The sequence below is a fragment of the Aquarana catesbeiana genome, linkage group LG05 (assembly GCF_042186555.1).
Source record: "Aquarana catesbeiana isolate 2022-GZ linkage group LG05, ASM4218655v1, whole genome shotgun sequence".
Taxonomy (NCBI): domain Eukaryota; kingdom Metazoa; phylum Chordata; class Amphibia; order Anura; family Ranidae; genus Aquarana; species Aquarana catesbeiana.
The window spans coordinates 199,221,648-199,243,408 of NC_133328.1; the positions used below are offsets into that span (position 1 = coordinate 199,221,648).

At 43.8% G+C, this 21,761-nt stretch overlaps 1 protein-coding gene across 4 annotated transcripts in view; it reads left to right on the forward strand.

Annotated features, from left to right (window-relative positions):
• The window catches only part of NPSR1 (neuropeptide S receptor 1), an 818,655-nt gene that overhangs the window by 523,042 nt on the left and 273,852 nt on the right, over nucleotides 1-21,761 (forward strand). For all 4 annotated transcript variants that reach the window (XM_073630480.1, XM_073630482.1, XM_073630483.1 and 1 more), the window contains exon 6: nucleotides 10,634-10,710. In XM_073630480.1, coding sequence (XP_073486581.1) covers nucleotides 10,634-10,710 — 77 coding nt within the window. The remainder of the gene's footprint in view (nucleotides 1-10,633; nucleotides 10,711-21,761) is intronic.

A 21,761-nucleotide genomic window follows, 5' to 3' on the forward strand; every position in this document is an offset into this window, starting at 1 on the left:
GGCTGTTCGAAAGTTCTCTGAACAACCAAATTATAGGGTCGTTTGACCATTTGTTTGGCCCGCTGAACAACCATAATACACTGCGCCACTGCACAGTGCATTGAAAGCCCTGATTGGCTGAAGCAATAAAAGCTTTGCCCAATCAGGGCACAGAGCACTGTCAGAGCCATGATTGGACACTGTCATGATGACTATATCCAATCATGGCTCATTTCTCTTAATTCCGCCCCACACTATTAAAGTATTCTTTCCATAGCGGACATTTGTTGTGTGATAGCGGCGTAGAGAGAGATAGAACAGGGATTCAGTGCTATTAGACAGTTAGTGTGCTATAGTGTTCTATTCTGACTCTATTGTCAGTGAAGAATATCAGTTTAGTGTGCATCTAGGGATAGTTCAGTGTGAGTGTATTGCGACCATTCATCTTTACATTAGTGTGAATGTAGGGATAGTTCAGTCATTGTGAGTGTAGTGCGACCATTCATCTTTACATTAGTGTGAATGTAGGGATAGTTCAGTCAGTGTGAGTGTAGTGACCGTTAAAGCCATATATTTCATTGTGTTACTGCAAGTTTAATGCCATATAGTTCTGTGTATTACTGCAAGGTTAATGCTGTATAGTTTTGTGCGTTACTTCAAGTTTAACACTGTATATTTAATTGCATTACTGCAAGTTTAACGCCATATATTTCATTGTGTTACTGCAAGTCTAATGATGTATATTTTATTGAGTTACTGCAAGTTTAAAGCCATATATTTCTTCATTGTATTATTGCAAGTTTAATGCCATATAGTTCTGTGCATTACTTCAAGTTTAACGCCATATAGTTCTGTGTGTTACTGCAAGTTTAACGCCATATAGTTCTGTGGGTTACTGCAAGTTCAACGCTGTATATTTCATTGCCTTACTGTAAGTTTAATGCTGTATATTTCATTGCGTTACTGCAAGTTTAACGCCATATATTTCATTGGGTTACTGCAAGTTTAATGCCATATAGATCTGTGTGTTACTGCAAGTTTAACGCCATATAGTTATGTGCATTACTGTACATTTGACACAGTACAGTATATTGCAGTATATTATAGTGTATCCGTGGAGTGTGTCTGTGTCGTGAATACTCAAAATAAAGTGCACCAAACATCACTTTCCATGGAATAAAGTGCATCTACATACACATTTACACATCTTTATTACATTTTGATAATAAACACCTCCCCACTCCCCCCATTATGTCTGGGAGGACAGCTAGAAGAGGCAGACATTCCCATGGCACTGTTAGGGGGACCAGCAGCGTATGTGTCCACAGTCTTCAGGCCGGACATCATTTCCTCTGTTTAGTGATGTTGCCCGTGCTATACAGCCACAGCATGCAGCGGAGGTGGTGGTCTGGCTTACTAAACCGTCCTCATCTTCCGTCACCCAAGCAAAGACTAGTGTGTAGTCCCCTCCAGATACCAGAGTGGCAAAACCTGCCTCCTTGTCCACAGCTATTCCTGCCATAGCCCCAGCATCAGGCATGGAGGAGTCAGCAGAGTTATTTGAACACAGTGTCAGCCACTTGCTCCTTGATAATGCACAGCCATTACTCAATTCAGATGTTGGTTTTTACTCTGAGGTTGAGGAAGGCAGAAACTTGAGCCTACAGAGAGGGGAGAACTTTGGAACACAAATTGGCAGTCATGTTCCCCAAGCGGCAGCATATTGCCAAATTGCCTCCAGTGGTAGTGAGGATGGAGGAGATGATGATGATGAGGTTACTGACTCGACTTTGGGTGCCGGATAGAGCAGAGGAGGAAAGTGAGGGTGAGGCACAACCCCAACAAGGTAGCCATCATGGAAGTGTAGAGAGCAGCCACCCTATTCCATCACATTGTGGAGCTGTTATCTCCCGTCCCACTTCCCACAGCTCAGCTGTCTGGGCCTTTTTCAGTACATGCGCAGCCAATCACAATGTTACTATTTGCAAACTTTGTCTCAAGCGCATCAAACATGGCAAAAACACAAACCATTTGGGTACCACATGCTTGACAAGGCATTTAACCTCCCACCACTCAGCCATTTGGCAAGAGCACTTAAAAGCCACACAAAAGGGGCAAAAATCTGTCCCTCCTCCTTACTCACCTCAATCTGTCCCTGCTATACCTCATGACCTCTCAGCAGCCTCTACTGACAGGGATGATGGTATAGCGCAGGGTGTCCTAGGTCCTTGTAGCACATCTGCCAGCAGCACACCACCAGATCTAGACTATAGCCGGCAAATTTCTCTGCCCCATCTGCTGCAGAGGAAAAAAAATACAGTCCCTGTCAAACAGGTGTGGAAAAATTGTTCTTTGAGTGTTTATTGTGTCCATGAAACCTACACCAAAAACATTCTTCAAGATGAAATCAACACCCACAACACTAGGCAGCCTAGAAGTCCTGCAGAGATTCCACATCATATATCAAAAAGTTAGCCAAACTCCAGCACAGGATGGAACTGTGGGAATTTTATGATAGGCCAGTTCCACGACCTAAATAGCAATTTTGAGTGAAACGAAAACAGAAACAAAAATGGACTTTGTAGGCACCAATTATAAAAAATACATATATTTTTATTAAACAAATAGTACAAAAGCAAACGTTAAAAAATTGCAAGTACAATGCAAACAACTAACTAGACCTCTCTAGTATATATTGTATGCAATAAATGCGTAACATTTGCAGGGACGAAATACTACAATCATTTTAAGATATGCAAGAAAAAGCTCTACATGTTTCGCAATTTGAATGCTTCTTTGGGAGCTTATTAAATATTCTTGGATAAAGATCTGGATGTAAGGACTGTGCTAATAAGGTATGAGCCTGTATAGTGAGACTGCGAAAAACAGTCAGCAACGTTACCTTATAATCTTAATAGATAATGAAAAGGGGAACTTTCTATTAAAGAAAGAGCAAACTGCAGTGTCTCAGCAGGGCTAGCAGCAAAAGCAAGGTATGGTGGAGATTGCTAATCAGGCAGCAATTTAATTAGCAAATGGCAAATACAGACCGCCTTTCCAGGATAGAAGTCATAATAAGATAGGAGTTCAGGCACAGACCTCCGCCTACAATAAATACTTAGTATCTCTCGTAAGCAAAGGTCCGTTTCTAAACTCCTATCTTATTATGACTTCTATCCTATAAAGGCGAAATATATCATCCCTGCCCATGCTTGCTGGACTACGTGTCAGCAGTAACGTGGACTTTGCACCTGACTGTCTTGCACAACGATGCCACAACATTGTCTTCCACGTGATTATAGAGAGCTGGAATGGCCTTACATGAAAAGAAATAGCAGCTGGGAACCTGCCATTGTGGCACAGCACATTCTGGAAATTCACAGAAGGAGGCAGAATCCAGCAGGCGGATAGGCAGAAGTTATGGCACCAGCAGCTTTGACAAGCTTGCCTTTAGATGCTAGGCATGTACTGTCAAACAATTTATCTGCACCTGTTTGACAGGTGCTTATTATTACAATAGCAAGGCCAATTCTTGCTTTCATCAAGAGTACCTCTATAGGGTTACAATGTGAAGGCTCCACCGACACCCAAAGAACAATCTTTCTATACCTGTTTGGCAGGTGCATATTATTGCAATTTTTGACAGCATGGCCAATTCTTGCTTTCATCAAGAGTACCTCTATAGCAGTGATGGCAAAACTTGGCACCCCAGATGTTTTGGAACTACATTTCCCATGATGCTCATGCACTCTGCAGTGTAAAATGTAAATGTAGTTCCAAAACATCTGGCACCCATCACAGAAGTAGAAATCCAAAGTCTGTGGTAAAGACACCATATTTTATCCAAAAAAACTCTAATCTTGTTCCCAGTGCATTACATTGTACCCTTATCATACAGACTGGCTCCCCAAGCCGTTGCTCACAAAATAAAGAAAGCTTGCAGGGAAAATGTAATTTTTTGGGCTTTATAAATGCAATTATTGCTGCAGCAGCTTCTATACACAATACAGATGTGCCACTTTACACGTTGACTAAGGGGACCCCCCAGGCACTATATTGAAAGGAATTTTTTATTTTTATACTTTCACTTTAAGCATCAATAAATCACTGCTCATTTAAGAATTAAGTTTTTTAAAAACTTTTATTTTCATTGATACATGTCCCCCAGAGCAGTACCCGGACCCCCATAACCATGGTATGCCCAATTGCTTGTATATAAGCCTTCAAAATGCGCACTTTTGATTTTTCACATTCGTGTTCCATAGACTTCAATAGGGTTTGTTATTAGTTTCCTAACTTTCCAGATATTCCAAAGTTCTGGTGCAAACCAAACAGGGGGTCGTTTGGCCTATCACCAGTAGAGAGGAATTAGAACCCCTTTCTGGTTTGTATTAGTGTTTGAGTGACCATTAGGGAGATTTATCCTGGTGACCATTATCAGTTAGAGTAAAAGAAAGTCTCAAATTTTAAGTGGTTACCAGAACATAAATAGAAGGAAAATATTTTAATGGGGACACTAGTTGTGGTGACCCTGGTGACTTCCAGGGATTCCCCTTAATTTGGAGTGATTTCCTCTCACTTTTTTTATGGCTATAGAACAGGAAGTCAACAGGAATATCTAATGTCTATATGGGACACAGATGGCAAGGTTAAAACCCTACCTTGCCCAACATTTTATAAAAAAATGTTTGCCTTCAGCTCTATTTTAAGGATGTTTGTTTTTTTAAAACACATATGGGGATGGATTTACTAAAGGCAAATAGACTGTCATGCAGTCACACTCTGCAAGTGCAGTTGCACCAGAGTTTTGTAAATGAGGTGAAGCTTCATTCACAACGGAATACCTAATAACAAGAAAGGACAATAATAACAAAACAGCATTTTTACTTGCACATGATTGAATTATTATTATTCACGATTTATATAGCGCCAACAGTTTACACAGCTCTTTACAATGTATAAGGGGGACAACACAATTACAGTACAGTTCAATACAAAAGTTACAGGAGGGCCCTGCTCGTAGAGCTTACATTCTAAAGGGAGGGGGTGCTGGTACAAAAGGTAATAGCTGCAGAGAATGATTTGATGGGGCTGGCTCGGGGACAGTTAGGTGGGTGTGGGATAGGCTTTCCTGAATAAATTAGTTTTCAGGGATCTCCTAAAGGTGGACAGGGTAGGGGCTGATCGGACATACTGGGGCAGGGAGTTCCAGAGGATGGGAGAGGCTCTGGAGAAGTCCTGAAGGTGAGCATGGGAGGAGGTAACAAGGGAGCTAGAGAGCAGGAGGTCCTGGGAGGAGCGGAGGGGTCGATTTGGGCGATATCTGCAGATAAGGTTGGTGATGTAAATGGGGACGATGTTGTGAATGGCCTTGTAGGTTATGGTTAGCATTTTGAATTTTATGCGGTGGGGTAAGGGAAGCCAGTGAAGGGACTGGCAGAGAGGAGCAGCAGTCATGGATTGGTTAGTGAGGTGTATTAGTCTAGCAGTAGAATTCATAATAGACTGAAGGGGGATAGCCTGCTTAAGGGTAGGCCATTAAGGAGAGAGTTGCAGTAGTCAAGGCAGGAAATAAACAAGGATTGCATAAGTTGCTTTGTGGTGTCATTAGTCAGGAAGGGTCGAATTCTGGAGATGTTGCGGAGGTTAAGGCGGCAGGATTTAGCCAGTGATTCGATGTGGGGGCTGAAGGAGAGGTCAGAGTCAAGGATTACACCCAGCACCCTGGCATGTGTGGAGGGACCAATGGTTGTGTTGTTGATATTAATGGTGAAGTCACAGGGGGGGGGACCGTGAAGGAGGAAATATAAGCTCAGTTTTAGAAAGATTGAGTTTGAGGAAGTGGTGTGACATCCATATCGATATGGAAAAACACAGAGAAGAGTAACCTAGCGCCAGTGGTAGGTCACCCAGAGAATGTAACAAACATATAAAATAGATGTATAGCCTGTACCATCCATTCAAAAATTATTAATGCATATACAGGGATGAAACAGGAAACTAGAAACTACAATAAACATAATAGTAATATCCCGTGCTGCTAGACAAACTGTAATTGGTGAAAACAGATCATACCAGGAAGCAACATATAAAATGTCCAGCGCTCAGGTTATTGTTGGAAAACAAAATACAACAAGTATAAAAGGTATAAAAGTTTATGGTTTTTAATGAACCAATAATGAGCCAGTGGTTAGCAATAGTCCAAAGTAACAATATTTACTGCAAAAGAACCAGGTTCAGAGGCTCTGTTTAAAAACAAAAAAGCACACGATAAAAACTATTCAAAAATTACAGACTCTTGGTGATGTTGTAAGTGATCAAATAGACATCAAAAAGGTGACAGAGGCATCAAACAGCAGGAGGTTACCACCGGAGATCCATCTAATGAAAGTATACGGAGACTGCTGTGTAAAGTGTCAGGAGACTGCTGTGTAAACTTTACACAGCAGTCTCCGTATACTTTCATTAGATGGATCTCCGGTGGTAACCTCCTGCTGTTTGATGCCTCTGTCACCTTTTTGATGTCTATTTGATCACTTACAACATCACCAAGAGTCTGTAATTTTTGAATAGTTTTTATCGTGTGCTTTTTTGTTTTTAAACAGAGCCTCTGAACCTGGTTCTTTTGCAGTAAATATTGTTACTTTGGACTATTGCTAACCACTGGCTCATTATTGGTTCATTAAAAACCATAAACTTTTATACCTTTTATACTTGTTGTATTTTGTTTTCCAACAATAGCCTGAGCGCTGGACATTTTATATGTTGCATCCATATCAATATGTCATTCAGTAAGTTTGAGATCTGTGAGGAGATCGAGGGGGTGAGTTGAGGAGTGGAGAAATAGATCTGGGTGTCGTCAGCATAGAGGTGGTATTGGAAGCCATGGGAGGTTATCAATTGGCCCAGGGAAGAGGTATAGAGTGAGAATAGGAGAGGCCCAAGGACGGAGCCTTGGGGTACCCCAACAGAAAGAGAAAGGGGAGTGGAGGAGATGGAGTTGTAAGTGACACTGAAAGTGCGCTGAGATAGGTAGGAGGAGAACCAAGATAAAGCAGAATCACGGAGGCCAAGGGAGTGTAATTTGCTGAGGAGGAGCAGGTGGTCAACTGTATCAAAGGCAGCAGAGAGGTCTAAAAGCATGAGTATGGAGTAGTGCCCATTGGTTTTAGCAGTTAGTAGGTCATTGGTTAGTTTTAATAGGGCAGTTTCAGTAGAATGTTGTGGGCGGAAGCCAGACTGTAGGGGGTCGAGAAGGTTGTTGTCCGCGAGGTAGCGACTCATTCGGTCATGGACAAGGCGTTCAATGAGCTTGGAGGCAAACGGGAGCAGGGAGATGGGTCTTAAGTTATTCAAACAGGTGGGGTCTAGTGACTTTTTTTGAGTATGGGGATAACCAGTGCATGTTTGAGCGGGGAAGAAAAGGTGCCGGAGGAGAGGGAGAGATTAAAGATGTGTGTCAGGGAGTTGAGGATAGAGTGGGAAGAGGTCACAGTAAATGAGAGGGGACAGGGTCCAGGGTCCAGGGTCCAGGGGTCAGGTAGTGAGGTGGGCCATGGAGAGGAATTTATCAACTTCATCTGTGGTAAATGGGCAAAAGGAGGAGAGTATTGAGTGTGGTGTTGGACTCGATGTGTTGGGTAGGGGAGGAGTTTGAATGCTGGATATCTCCTTGCGAATTGTGTCTATTTTGCTATTAAAATGGTTGACAATCTGTTGAGAGGTAAGCAAGTTGGTGGGCGGGGGCAGTGGGGGGGTGAAGTAAGGAATTAAGGGTAGAAAAGAGTTGACAAGGTTTGGATGAAAGGGGTTTGATGAGAGTGTTGTAATCGGTTTGTTTAGCAGTGTGGAGGCAGGAGTTGTATTTGAGAAGGGCAAATTTGTAGAGGGTAAAGTCTTGCAGGGATTTAGACTTATACCATGCTCGCTCAAGAGCAAGGCTGTGTCACTTGAGACTTCTGGTGTCGTCCGTTTGCCAGGGTTGTGGCAGATGGGGCCTGGTTCTGCATGTAGAAAGAGGAGGAAGTATGTCTAGGGAGGATGACAACGTGGTGTTGTAGATGGAAGTGGTTAGGTCTGGGCAGGACAGGGGTGCAATTTTGTCATAAAGGCCATCAGTAGCAGAGTGAAGAAGGGAGGGGTTGAGGTTGCGAAGGTTTCTGCGGGTAGTGGTTTGTGGGTTGGCAGCATGGGATGTAGGAGACAGGGAGAGTGTGAAAGGGATAAGGTTGTGATCAGAGAGAGGAAAGGGGGTGTTAGAGATATTGCAGGGAGTGCAGTGATGGGAGAATATGAGGTCAAGAGTGTTGCCGTTGGAGTGAGTGGTGGTTTGTGTCCATTGTGTTAGGTTAAAAGAGGAGGTTAGGTTGAGTAGTTCAGAAGTGGTATCAGTATTAACATTGATTGGAATGTTAAAGTCATGATGGCAGGCACTTTAGATGAGAGAAAATAGGGTAGCCATGCAGAGAAGTCATCCAGAAAGCGTGACACTGGTCCAGGAGGCCGATAAATGACTGCAACCCTCAGATAAGCTGAATGATGAATGATTGAATTGATTGAATGATGGAAGTCAGGAGAGCTGAATGCAACTACACTTACAAAGTGCACAGTCTATTTGCCTTTAGTAAATCCACTGCAGTGTCTTCGTATTTTTTGCAGTAAAGTTCACAGGAGGCACAATTAAACTTTGCACTGTGGTCTTTGGATACATCCTTTATTATGAACTGTACATTTTGTCATCCCTGATCTCATATTGGTCATTTTAGGCTATTGCAAAATGCCTGCCCAATAGCAAATACTTCTGTTATACTGCTAGATTTTCTTTGCTTAATGACTACATGTATCAGAGCAAATTGGTGACCAGATCAAGCAGTATTGCAAATCTCAAAATCATTAAAATATAATTGTCTTATTGGACAACTTTTGCTACAAAGGTGGTCAGAATCAAAATTCATGCAATGCTTCTGAAAGCCACTTGGGCTACACCTGCATAGAAACAGATCTCAATGAGCACATACAGTGGCGGCTGGTGTTTTTTTTTGGGGGGGGTGGTAAACACCCCCCCAGGGCTGCTGATGGAGTGCCACTACTCCCCCCCACGGCACAAACACAACCCCCCACACCACCCGCTCTCCTTACCCTGGATGCGGGCGGTGAGAGCATTGCAGACTCGGGGAAAGCTGCTCCAGTGACCGGTGTCCACTCCTGGAGCAGATTCCGCGGTGTCTCCTCTCTCCTCCTCCCGGCGCTAGGCATCCAATAGAATCGCCTGGCGTTTTGGCCATTCGGGAAGGTTTCATACATGCTTCCCGATTGGCCTGGAGGAGGATCAGTGTTGCATCAGCAAATTTTCATTTGCTGTTGAAACACACCTGGGTGAGCTCCAGACGCAATGCTCTGCGTCCCGAGTCCACCCTATTTTGAATCCTATTAGAGCCTATGGCTCTAATCAGGTTCTTCAAAACCAACCCTGGCCACTCTAATTAATATGCCCGGTGACCCAAAAGGGGCCAGACATATGAATAGAAGGTGGCCGCAGCGACCGTGGATAGATTCATGGTATGCATGAATCTATCCACTGCATATAGGAGGTAGAGAGGATGGGGGGGTGGCACCCAAGTGCCCCTAATGGACGGGCCACCCCTGGGCACATTGTTTTTTGCATCTAATATAATAAGCAAATTAAATCTTTGCATAAATAAATATTAATTTTTTATTCCTATAGAACTATAGACACAACTTATTTTTTCATTTTGGATAGCGTAAGGGAGGGTTATAACCCCTGTAAGGTTTACTTTTGCCATCTTTGTCCCACCGGAGAAATTTATCTTCACTTCCTGTCCCATAGCCAAACAGGAAGCGAGAGTTAATCCCTGCAAATTAAGAAAATCTCTTGGGGACCCGCAGGTCACGAGAGCTAGTGTACCCATTGGAAAGTTTCCTCTCTGTTGTTTTTTTGGGACAACTCAAAATATGGGATTTTCTTTACTTTCACTTTCAATGATAATGGTAAACAGGACAAATAGAGAGGCTGAATCTTCCTAGTGGGGGCACAGACAGCAATAAAATCTGTCAGGCATTCAGATCCACCTCTCCTCTATCCAAAGCTGAAAAAAGTTTTGTCTTTAGTTGTACTTTAACCCTTTCATGCCCAAAGGTGATTGATGTCAAGATGCTCAGACCAAATTTAGCAGCATGCATCAGTTTACTTGACAATAATTATTTGACTAGTTTGCATACCTAAGTAATATTTATAATTTTTAAGAACACACAGGTGTTTATTTGGTATATATTTTTAATAAAATGATTTGCTTTGTTTTCATTGGTCCTAACTTTAATGCATATCCACCTCTGGTCTGTCTGGCAAGTAATGTGCTTTTTATGTGTCTGAGATTTTATCTCATCATCTTGGGTCAGAAAGGTACAATACAGGTAGCCACCAGAGAAAGAATGTGAAATAATTACATTATGGAGCTAAGGGGTCAATTTTTTTGAAGTTTTAACACAAGATTACACAACAAAATTACTATCAATTATACCATGTAATATTTACTCAAAATAACTGTACACTGAAAATACACTTTAGTTTCCCTTGCATACAAAGTAAAGGGGTAATTAAATAAAAATCAACCTTTTTTTCTTTTTTTTTCAACAGTGTAATTTATTTCATTGTGATCAGAACCATATGGGCAAAGAGTAAATCACATTCCGTGATCATTTCCAACTGTACTGGTAAGGAAATTCTCTTGTATAATTTGTAATAGTCATATTACTTCATACTTAGAAATGTTTCCCTAATTTTTCTACACTTTGGGGTAGATTTATCAATAGTTAAAATAATACATTTTACCTATTTGTCACCAAAATTTTCCTTTATAACCACTTCAGCTCCAAAAGATTTTACCCTCTTTAAGAGCAGGCCATTTTTGGTTATTTTGTACCCAAACAAAATTGATATTATTTTTTTTTCACACAAATAGAGCTTTTTTGGTTGTATTTGATTACCACTGGGTTTTTATTTTTTGCGATATAAATGAAAAAAGAACAAACATTTTGGAAAAAAAAAATATGTTTTACTTTCTCTATAAAACATATCCAATAATTTTTTTTTTAAAAAATGAATTTCTTCATAAATGTTGGCCGAATTGTATCTTGCTACATGCTTTTGATTAAAAAAAAAACTCAATAAGTGCATGATTGGTTTGTGTGAAACTTAAAGCAGATAGAAACTATGGTGTATGTAGGGGATTTTTCATTTTTAGGCAATCTGACACTAACTGATGCTGGGGGGGAGTGACTAACTGCCACTGACATTACTAGTGATATTAATACAGTGATAAGTGATAATGCTATACACTAATAAGGGAAGGGGTTAACATCTAGGGTGATCAAAGGGTTAAATGTGTAGTTGACTATGTGTAATGTGTGTAAAGTGTGCTGCTTTTATTAACTGAGCTCTAATTTTCTCATCCATGCTTTGCACAGAGATCATTCCCTCTGTACAAAGCTTTGTGTTGATTGTGAACACAGAGCTGGGTTTTAAATGTACACAGCCGATCAGCAGGTCATTTGCTGGGACCTGATGACAGGCTCCTGCTGTGTACAATCACAGTTGATGCTGGTGAGGGAGCGCATGTACGCTCCCTAAACCTAGAAGTAGGCAGCAACGTACGGGTACATTGGCTTGTCTATAGAGGTCGCTCATCCACAGTACATTGCAGGCGGGCTCTAAGTGCGTAAGAATTCATAAAATATAGCATTATAACACTGAAAACTTCCATATAAATAGTTACTTCTTATTATAAAATAAACTTTATTATCAACAAGAGAATTATCGCTTCTATCTGTCCAAAATTAAAAAGTGAGCCTGAAAATGTAGCTTTGATGATAATTAATTTGTTTTTAAATTACATAAAAAAAGATAAAGAAATACAGTTACATCATTTTTAATTAGTTAAATTTAAAAATGATATTCAGTTTATTGAAAGGTTTGTCAGATGGAATTTCGACATTAATATATTTTTTTCTATTGGTTTTTCAGACTATTGTGAAAAAATAATTTTAATAACTTTGTTGCATTCTTTTGGATTATGTTTAACAGAACATTATAAATATATCTCTTTGTTTCTGCTGTGGACAGTTTACATAGTAATAATCTATTCCCCAAGTAAAGTCTGCAAGGGCCACCAACAGTTCAAATTTCTCAGAAATTACACCAGTTTTCAAGCTTGGTTAGTGACAGTGATTGATTAAAGTATTGACTGATTACAACGTAAGACTACCCACAGGCATGAAACTGTGGCATATATTGAACACTCTGTACCCTTTGTAGTCATCTCCTGTATGACCAATCCTGAATAAAAAAAGATATATCATCTGAAATGGATTTTTCCAAATGATCATTGTTCCCCTGACATAAAGCCAGGAATGTCTATTAAATACATAAACTGTAGTTGCACATAAACATGCACTGTAGTTGAAGTGAATGTATATGTTTATGTAAAGATCTTTAAATCATGACATCTCATGTCTAGACTAGGGATGAGCTTCGTGTTCGAGTCGAACCCATGTTCGACTCGAACATCGGCTGTTCGATCGTTCGCCGAATTGCGAACGTTATGGGCCGTTCGCGCTAAATTCGTGTGGCGCGTCACGGCCCATAATTCACTGCGGCATCGCAGTGCATTGCTGGCTGATGATTGGCCAAGCATGCACTATGACCCGCATGCTTGGCCAATCACAGCGCTGTCAGTAGAGAGAGCTGTAATTGGCCAAAGCCAGGGTGGCTTTGGCCAATTATGGCTCAGGGGATTTAGTACACACCCCACACTATATAAGGCCGCCTGCACGGCGGCCCTGTGTAGTGTGTGTTCCGGTGTGCTGAGAGATAGAGAGAGAGACAGTGTCATTTGATTTGAGTTAGATAGATTAGGCAGAACAGTCAGTCAGTTAGCTGCACTTACAGTGTATTGTGTATATATATGCATCCCAGGTGTTGCATATATATATATACACTGTATTCAGTTTAGCTAGATCCGTTCCTGTTATCTTCTATCTAGACTATTTACATTTAATGCAGTGCGTCCTGCTCACAGTGTTCAGCTAGATCCGTTCCTGCTATTTACATTTAGTGCAGTGCGTCCTGCTCACAATGTTCAGCTAGATCCGTTCCTGTTATCTTCTAGACTATTTACATTTAGTGCAGTGCGTCCTGTTCACAGTGTTCAGCTAGATCCGTTCCTGCAATTTACATTTAGTGCAGTGCGTCCTGCTCACAGTGTTCAGCTAGATCCGTTCCTGCTATTTACATTTAGTGCAGTGCGTCCTGCTCACAGTGTTCAGCTAGATCCGTTCCTGCTATTTACATTTAGTGCAGTGCGTCCTGCTCACAGTGTTCAGCTAGATCCGTTCCTGCTATTTACATTTAGTGCAGTGCGTCCTGCTCACAGTGTTCAGCTAGATCCATTCCTGCTATTTACATTTAGTGCAGTGCGTCCTGCTCACAGTGTTCAGCTAGATCCGTTCCTGCTATTTACATTTAGTGCAGTGCGTCCTGCTCACAGTGTTCAGCTAGATCCGTTCCTGCTATTTACATTTAGTGCAGTGCGTCCTGCTCACAGTGTTCAGCTAGATCCGTTCCTGCTATTTACATTTAGTGCAGTGCGTCCTGCTCACAGTGTTCAGCTAGATCCGTTCCTGTTATCTTCTAGACTATTTACATTTAGTGCAGTGCGTCCTGCTCACAGTGTTCAGCTAGATCCGTTCCTGCTATTTACATTTAGTGCAGTGCGTCCTGCTCACAGTGTTCAGCTAGATCCGTTCCTGTTATCTTCTAGACTATTTACATTTAGTGCAGTGCGTCCTGCTCACAGTGTTCAGCTAGATCCGTTCCTGTTATCTTCTAGACTATTTACATTTAGTGCAGTGCGTCCTGCTCACAGTGTTCAGCTAGATCCGTTCCTGCTATTTACATTTAGTGCAGTGCGTCCTGCTCACAGTGTTCAGCTAGATCCGTTCCTGTTAAATTCCTACTGACCGGCAGGCTTGTCTGGTTACAGTATATAAAGCTACCTGAAGAAAATTACAGGTGTTCTATTTGATCCTATTAGTACCACGGTCAGGCAGCTAGACTATTTACATTTAGTACAGTGCGTCCTGCTCACAGTGTTCAGCTAGATCCGTTCCTGTTATCTTCCTACTGACAGGCAGGCTTGTCTGGTTACAGTATATAAAGCTACCTGAAGAAAATTACAGGTGTTCTATTTGATCCTATTAGTACCACGGTCAGGCAGCTAGACTATTTACATTTAGTACAGTGCGTCCTGCTCACAGTGTACAGCTAGATCCGTTCCTGTTATCTTCCTACTGACAGGCAGGCTTGTCTGGTTACAGTATATAAAGCTACCTGAAGAAAATTACAGGTGTTCTATTTGATCCTATTAGTACCACGGTCAGGCAGCTAGACTATTTACATTTAGTACAGTGCGTCCTGCTCACAGTGTTCAGCTAGATCCGTTCCTGTTATCTTCCTACTGACAGGCAGGCTTGTCTGGTTACAGTATATAAAGCTACTTGAAGAAAATTACAGGTGTTCTATCCCAGCTTAGTGCAGCTACAGGCCATTAGTATGTCTGGAAGGCCAAGAAGGAGAGGCAGACAGTCACAAGCCAATAAGAGAGGGCAAGCAGGCTCTGTGTCTAGTGCTGGTCGTGGAGACGGTGCATCCTCATCAGCACGTGGCCATGGGACACGCTTGGCCTTTTTTTCGGCAGCTGGCCATGTTGAGCCGCAACATGCGGAAGACTTGGTCGAGTGGATGACCAAGCCGTCCTCATCCTCCTCATCCTCTCTCACCCATGCCCAGGGTGCTTTGTCTGGCAAAGCAGCGGCCTCTTCCCTCAGCTCAATGTCATCAGTGACTCCTTCCCTAGCTCCACCATGTCCTCATGAGGATTCCCTCGAACTGTTTGACCACAGTGTTGGGTACATGCTCCAGGAGGATGCCCAGCGTTTGGAAGGCTCTGATGACGATACTGAGCTCGATGAAGGCAGTAACATGAGCGCGGACAGAGGGGGTGCCCAAGAAGGACAGCAATCTGGCAGTCATGCTCCCCCTGCTGCAGCATACTGCCAGGTTTGCTCCAGTGATGAGGAGGGAGGGGATGATGAGGTCACTGACTCAACGTGGGTGCCTGATAGGAGAGAGGAGGAGGAGGAGGAGGAGGAGGAGGAGGAGGAGGCGGCAGCACATCACCAACGAGGCAGGATGCCCTCCAGGGGCCAGCCTAAGGGCAGCACATTGACTGCATCACACCCCAAAGCTCCACATGTGCAGGGCGCTGCAGTCTCTGCGCGTTATTCAAAAAGTTCTTTGGTGTGGGCCTTTTTTGAGACGAGTGCATCAGATCGCACCGCTGCTATTTGCAACATATGTCTCAAGCGTATCTCGCGTGGCCAAAATATCTCCCGCTTGGGTACCACATGCTTGACCAGACATATGTTGACCTGCCATGCAGTTCGTTGGCAAGCGTATCTAAAAGACCCACACCAAAGAACAAAGAGGATCTCTCCTTGCTCCTCATCAGCTGAGATTTCCAACCCCACTAGACCTTCAGTCCTCTCTGAGACCTGCAGTGAGAGGAATGAAGGTGTAGAATTAGGTGTGTCACAGCCAAGTACTTGTGGGCAATCTGCTTTTGGTACACCGACGTCAGATTGTACCAGGCAAATTTCCCTGCCCCAGCTGCTGCACCGCCGAAAGAAGTTTGCTCCCAGCCATCCACATGCCCAGCGGTTGAATGCTAGCTTGGCAAAATTGCTAGCACTTCAACTGCTGCCTTTTCAGTTGGTAGACTCTGCCCCCTTCCGTGAGTTTGTGGAATGTGCGGTTCCTCAGTGGCAGGTACCCAAACGCCACTTTTTCTCACGGAAGGCGATTCCGGCTCTCTACCGGCATGTGGAAGGCAATGTCCATGCCTCGCTGGACAGGGCGGTCAGCGGTAAGGTGCATATTACCACTGACTCATGGTCCAGCAGGCATGGACAGGGACGTTACCTAAGTTTCACGGCGCATTGGGTGACTCTGCTGGCAGCTGGGAAGGATGCAGGACAAGGTGCAGTAGTGTTGGAGGTTGTTCCGCCACCACGCCTCCAAAATGCTGATTGTGACACACCTCTCTCCTCCACCCCCTCCTCTTCTTCTTCCTCCATGGCCTCTTCCTCGGAACCAGCGGTGCTCCGTAGGCGTTCAAGGGGCTACGCAAGTACGCAGGCCAAAAGATGCCATGCGGTGCTTGAGCTGGTGTGCTTGGGGGACAGGAGCCACACTGGGGCAGAGGTTCTGTCAGCTCTGCAGGGGCAGGTTCAGAGGTGGTTGACGCCACGCCAACTTAAGGCAGGAATGGTGGTTTGCGACAATGGCACCAACCTCCTCTCTGCCCTCCGACAGGGACAAATGACCCATGTGCCCTGTTTGGCTCACGTCCTTAACTTGGTGGTGCAGCGGTTCTTGGGCAGGTACCCGGGCTTACAGGATGTCCTGAGGCAGGCCAGGAAAGTCTGTGTGCATTTCCGCCGGTCATATAATGCCAGTGCTCGGCTGACGGACCTCCAAAAGGAGTTTAACCTGCCCAAGAACCGCCTAATCTGTGACATGCCCACCAGGTGGAACTCAACGTTGGCCATGCTGCAGCGGCTGCACACGCAGCAGAGGGCCATCAATGAGTACCTGTGCGACTATGGCACCAGGACAGGGTCAGGGGAGCTTGGTTTTTTTTCCCCACGCCAGTGGGCCATGATCAGGGATGCATGCACTGTCCTGTCACCATTCGAGGAGGCCACGAGGATGGTGAGCAGTGACAGTGCATGCATCAGTGACACTGTCCCCCTTGTCCACCTGTTGGAGCACACGCTGCGTGGAATAATGGACAGGGCACTTGAGGCAGAACAGAGGCAGGAAGAGGAGGACTTCCTTAGCTCTCAAGGCCCCCTTTATCCAGACAGTGTTCCTGCGTGCCCGCCGATCACACAGGAAGAGGACGAGGAGGAAGAGGAGGAGGAGGAAGATTGTGTCAGTATGGAGGTGGAGCCTGGCACTCAGCATCAGCAGCAGTCTTTAAGGGATCAGTCCCAAGAAACACATGGACTTGTACGTGGCTGGGAGGAGGTGGCTGCGGACCATGTCGTTCTTAGTGACCCAGAGGACTCCGGACCGAATGCCTCAGCAAACCTACGCTGCATGGCCTCCCTGATCCTGCAAAGCCTGCGTAAGGATCCTCGTATTCGTGGTATCAAGGAAAAGGACCAATACTGGCTGGCAACCCTCCTTGATCCACGTTACAAGGGTAAGGTTGCGGACCTTATCTTGCCATCGCAGAGGGAGCAGAGGATGAAACATCTTCGGGAGGCCTTGCAGAAAGGTCTGTGCAACGCGTTCCCAGAGACTGGGAGGTTACAAACTCCTGTTTCTGGACAACGTGTTGCTGAGGCTTCGGTCAGTCAAAGAAGGAGCGGTGGAGAAGGTGGCCGTCTGACCGATGCGTTCAGACAATTTTTTGGTCCGCAGCCCCAAGGTATGATCGGTTCCAGCAACCATCGCCAGCGTCTGTTTTACATGGTGCAGGAATACCTAGGGGCAAGATCAGACTTGGACACCTTTCCCACCGAAAATCCTCTGGGTTACTGGGTCTTGAGGATGGATCACTGGCCAGAGCTTGCACAGTATGCAATTGAGCTACTGGCCTGTCCTGCATCCAGCGTTCTTTCGGAACGCACATTCAGTGCTGCTGGAGGCGTGGTAACCGATCACAGGGTGCGTCTGTCCACCGACTCGGTCGATCGGCTGACCTTCATAAAAATGAATGAGTCTTGGATCACCACCAGCTACCAAGCACCTGATGCTGATGTAACCGAATAATTTTTTTTGAAATCTCAGATCCCTTCAAAGACTGCCTATGCTGATGCTGAGTGACTATCCCTGAGTAATTATCCTCTTCCTCCTCAATCATCACGCTGATAGCTTGTAAGAACATTTTTGGTTCTGGGCGCCACCACCAGTGCCTAAGGCACAATTTTTCAGCCCCTGTTTAACAGGGGCGTGTAATTACAATTTTTGATGTAATACTTTGCAGCAGGGCTCGTTCCTGCATTCCAACTAGAGTGTCTGTGAGGGGTTGCAGTGTTGTGGCACCAGCACCAGTGCCTAAGGCCCAATTTTTCTGCCCCTGTCTAACAGGGGCGTGTAATTACAATTTTTGAAGCAATAATTTGCAGCAGGGCTCGTTCCTGCGTTCCAACTAGAGTGTCTGTGAGGGGTTGCAGTGTTGTGGCACCAGCACCAGTGCCTAAGGCCTAATTTTTCAGCTCCTGTTCAACAGGGGCATGTAATTACAATTCTTGATCTAATATTTCACAGCAGGGCCCTGTGAGGGCTTACAGTGTTGTGGCCACAGCAACACCTAAGGCCCAAATTTCTGCTGAGTATATAGGGCAGGACCCTACTTTCAAACATCTAACTTACAAACGACTCCTACTTGCAAACGGAAGGAGACAACAGGAAGTGAGATGAAATCTACCCCTAGGAAGGGAAATTCTCTCCTGTAAGAGTTAATATGGGAAAACAAGTTCTCCTTTCCACCGATGCTTTCCAATCCTTGTTCCACAAAAAAACCCAAATTTTCAAAAAACATTTTTCATTGGGACAAAAAAGTGAGGTGAAATCTTCTGAAGAGGAGGAAAGACAGCAAAACAAATGTCACAGGGGTGATAACCCTTCCCTATGTTTTCCAAAAAGCTTAGAAAAGATTTTTTGGCTGGAGCTAAACACGTTAAAAATGTTCAAAATTACAAACAGATTCTACTTAACAACAAACCTACAGTCCCTGTCTTGTTTGCACCGCCTGTATACTGCTGTTCAGAGTATATAGGGCCTGGTGGCCCCACACCTTTCCTTATTTTAATTTGGGTGCGGGGTTCCCCTTAATATCCATACAAGACCCAAAGGGACTGGTAATGGACTGGGGGGTACCCATGCCGTTTGTCTCACTGATTTTCATCCATATTGCCATGACCCGACATGACATTAAACCCGCAAGCAGTTTTAAATGAGATTTTTTCCTTTAAAAATGACATTTGGTGCAGGGACTGTTCTAAACATGGGAAACACGCGTCACTTTACAGGCATACTATAGACACCCCCCAGGTACGATATTTAAAGGAATATTTCACTTTTTTTTTTTTACTTTAAGCATCATTAAAATCACTGCTCCCGAAAAAACGGCCGTTTTTAAAACTTTTTTTTGCATTGATACATGTCCCCTGGGGTAGGACCCGGGTCCCCAAACCCTTTTTAGGACAATACCATGCAAATTAGCCTTTAAAATGAGCACTTTTGATTTCGAACGTTCGAGTCCCATAGACGTCAATGGGGTTCTAACGTTCGTGCGAACTTTCGGTCCGTTCGCGGGTTCTGGTGCGAACCGAACCGGGGGGTGTTCGGCTCATCCCTAGTCTAGACCCAATCTGAACGGAGAACATTTAACTGTAGCTTACTAATGAGCTCAGTATATTATATCATGACCATGACTAGCTTATGCTTAATACTGTAGTAAAAGGCATTTTACTGTGGTCTGATGGCCCATTCATTCAGTCATGTTTATAGGTACCTTTTATCTTTTAGTATGTGTATTTTTTTACAGTTATTCTGAAGTAAAGCAATCTAATGACTGAAAATTAGCAGAGGTTTTTCAAAGATCTGTTGTATCTAAATAACATATTTTTTTTTTATGAGGGAGTACATTTTTGTAGGAAATCCTACAAATTAATGTGATATAGTTGAATTTTGCTAAAGCAGTTAAAGATGTTCCTCATAATTGTCTGGTGGAGGTTAAAGGTGTTGTAAGGTTCACTCCTTTAAAAAAACAAAAAAAAACAAACATGTCATACTTACCTGCTGTGTGCAATTCTGTCCTTTTGGGGTCCCTGCAGGTGCTGTCTGTTCTTCCTCTTCCCCATCTGCCCCCCTTAACAAACCACTTGCTATGGGGGCAGATGTGTAGGCTCACTTCTGAGCTGGGCTGTGTGCATTTATTGACACAGTGTGACTAACAGGATTTGACTGATAACAGCAGGAGCCAATGGATTCTGCCGCTCTCAGCCAAGCCTGGGATAGAGGGAAAAGTGGGAAGAGCTGCTGCAGATGGGACAGTGCTGGATCGAGAATGAATGCAGGTAAGTGTTTTGCGCAGAGGCTGGGGGAGGGGTGCTACAATTTAAATGCATTAAGGTAAAAACTTTTTTGCCTTTAAAACCACTTTAAGGATAGGGGATTAGAAGAAAATGTTTATGCATGAACTGGTTGACCCCTTCGTGACGACCATACACAAATTTGCATTCATGGCTTGAAGGGGTTATACCGGCATCACCCCGCTACCATTTGTTAGAGCCAGCGGTTGGCTCGTGCAGCAAAGAAAATGCATATGTAAGTCGCACCTGCAAATGTAAAGGGTGTTCAAATCACATATGTGAGGTATCGCCACGATCGTCAGAGTAAGAGCAATAATTCTAACAAAAGACCCCCCTCTATAACTCTAACCTGGTAATCCTTAAAACGTCACCTATGGAGATTTTGAGGTACCGTTTTGTTGCCATTCCACGAGTGTGCGCAATTTCAAAGCATGACATGTTAAGTATCTACTTACTCACTCTTTCACAATATACAAAACAATTGGGCTAACTTTATTGTTTTTTTTTTAATTCATGAAAGTGTCTTTTTTCCCAAAAAGTTTGAAAGACCGCTGCAAAAATACCGTGTAACATAAAATATTGCAACGGTCGCCGTTTTATTCTGTAGGGTCTCTGCTAAAATAAATTTTTTGAACAGATTCATGATTTCCCAACTACTGGGAAACCCCTTAGTGACACCACTGTGAAAGAGATGCTGGCATCCCTGCGGGGATCTATGCACAAGGATCTGATGGAATGTGTCTCACAAATGAAGTCTGATATAGCTAAAGTGGGGGACCATGTCAGCCATGTTGAAAACAAGATGGCAGAAATTGCATTGGCCCACAATGAACTAGTTGATATGCACAATGATAAAGATGAAGAAACTGAGGTACTGAAAAGCAAAATGGCGGACCTGGGTGACAGGTCCCGCAGAAACAATGTCAAACTCCGCCGAGTGGTGGAATCTGTGCCTCCTTCTGATCTCAGGCAATATGCGCAGCAACTGATAATTGACTTACTCCCTGATACACCAGTTGGTGAAATTATTATAGATCATAGATCGGGCCCACAGATTGCTTAAGCCACAACACCTTCCAGACAAAATCCCGTGAGACGTCATAGCCTGCATACATTTTTTTCATCTGAAGGACGTCCTGATGCAGTTTGAGAGACAACATTCTCTGCTACCTACTCCATATTCAGGAATCGCCATATATGCTGACCTATCCCAACATACTATGATGGCACGCAAAAAATTAGTGCCACTTACTAAATTGCTGCGAAACAACCACCTTGCATACTCATGGGGATTCCCAACCAAACTACTCGTAGTGAAAGACGGTCGCACCTATTTAATCTTTGGAAGAGGGACTCCAACTCACCAAAAAATGGGGCCTACTACCACGAGATGAGGAGGCCGAACAAACAACCATTAATCCTGGGCACCTCTCACCAGAATGGAGAAAAGTAGATGCAACCTGAGCCCACTCTCAGAACTTTAAAATCTCAGACCCATATAGGTCTACTGTTTAACACGTGCAAGGGTTAAAGCTGGATGT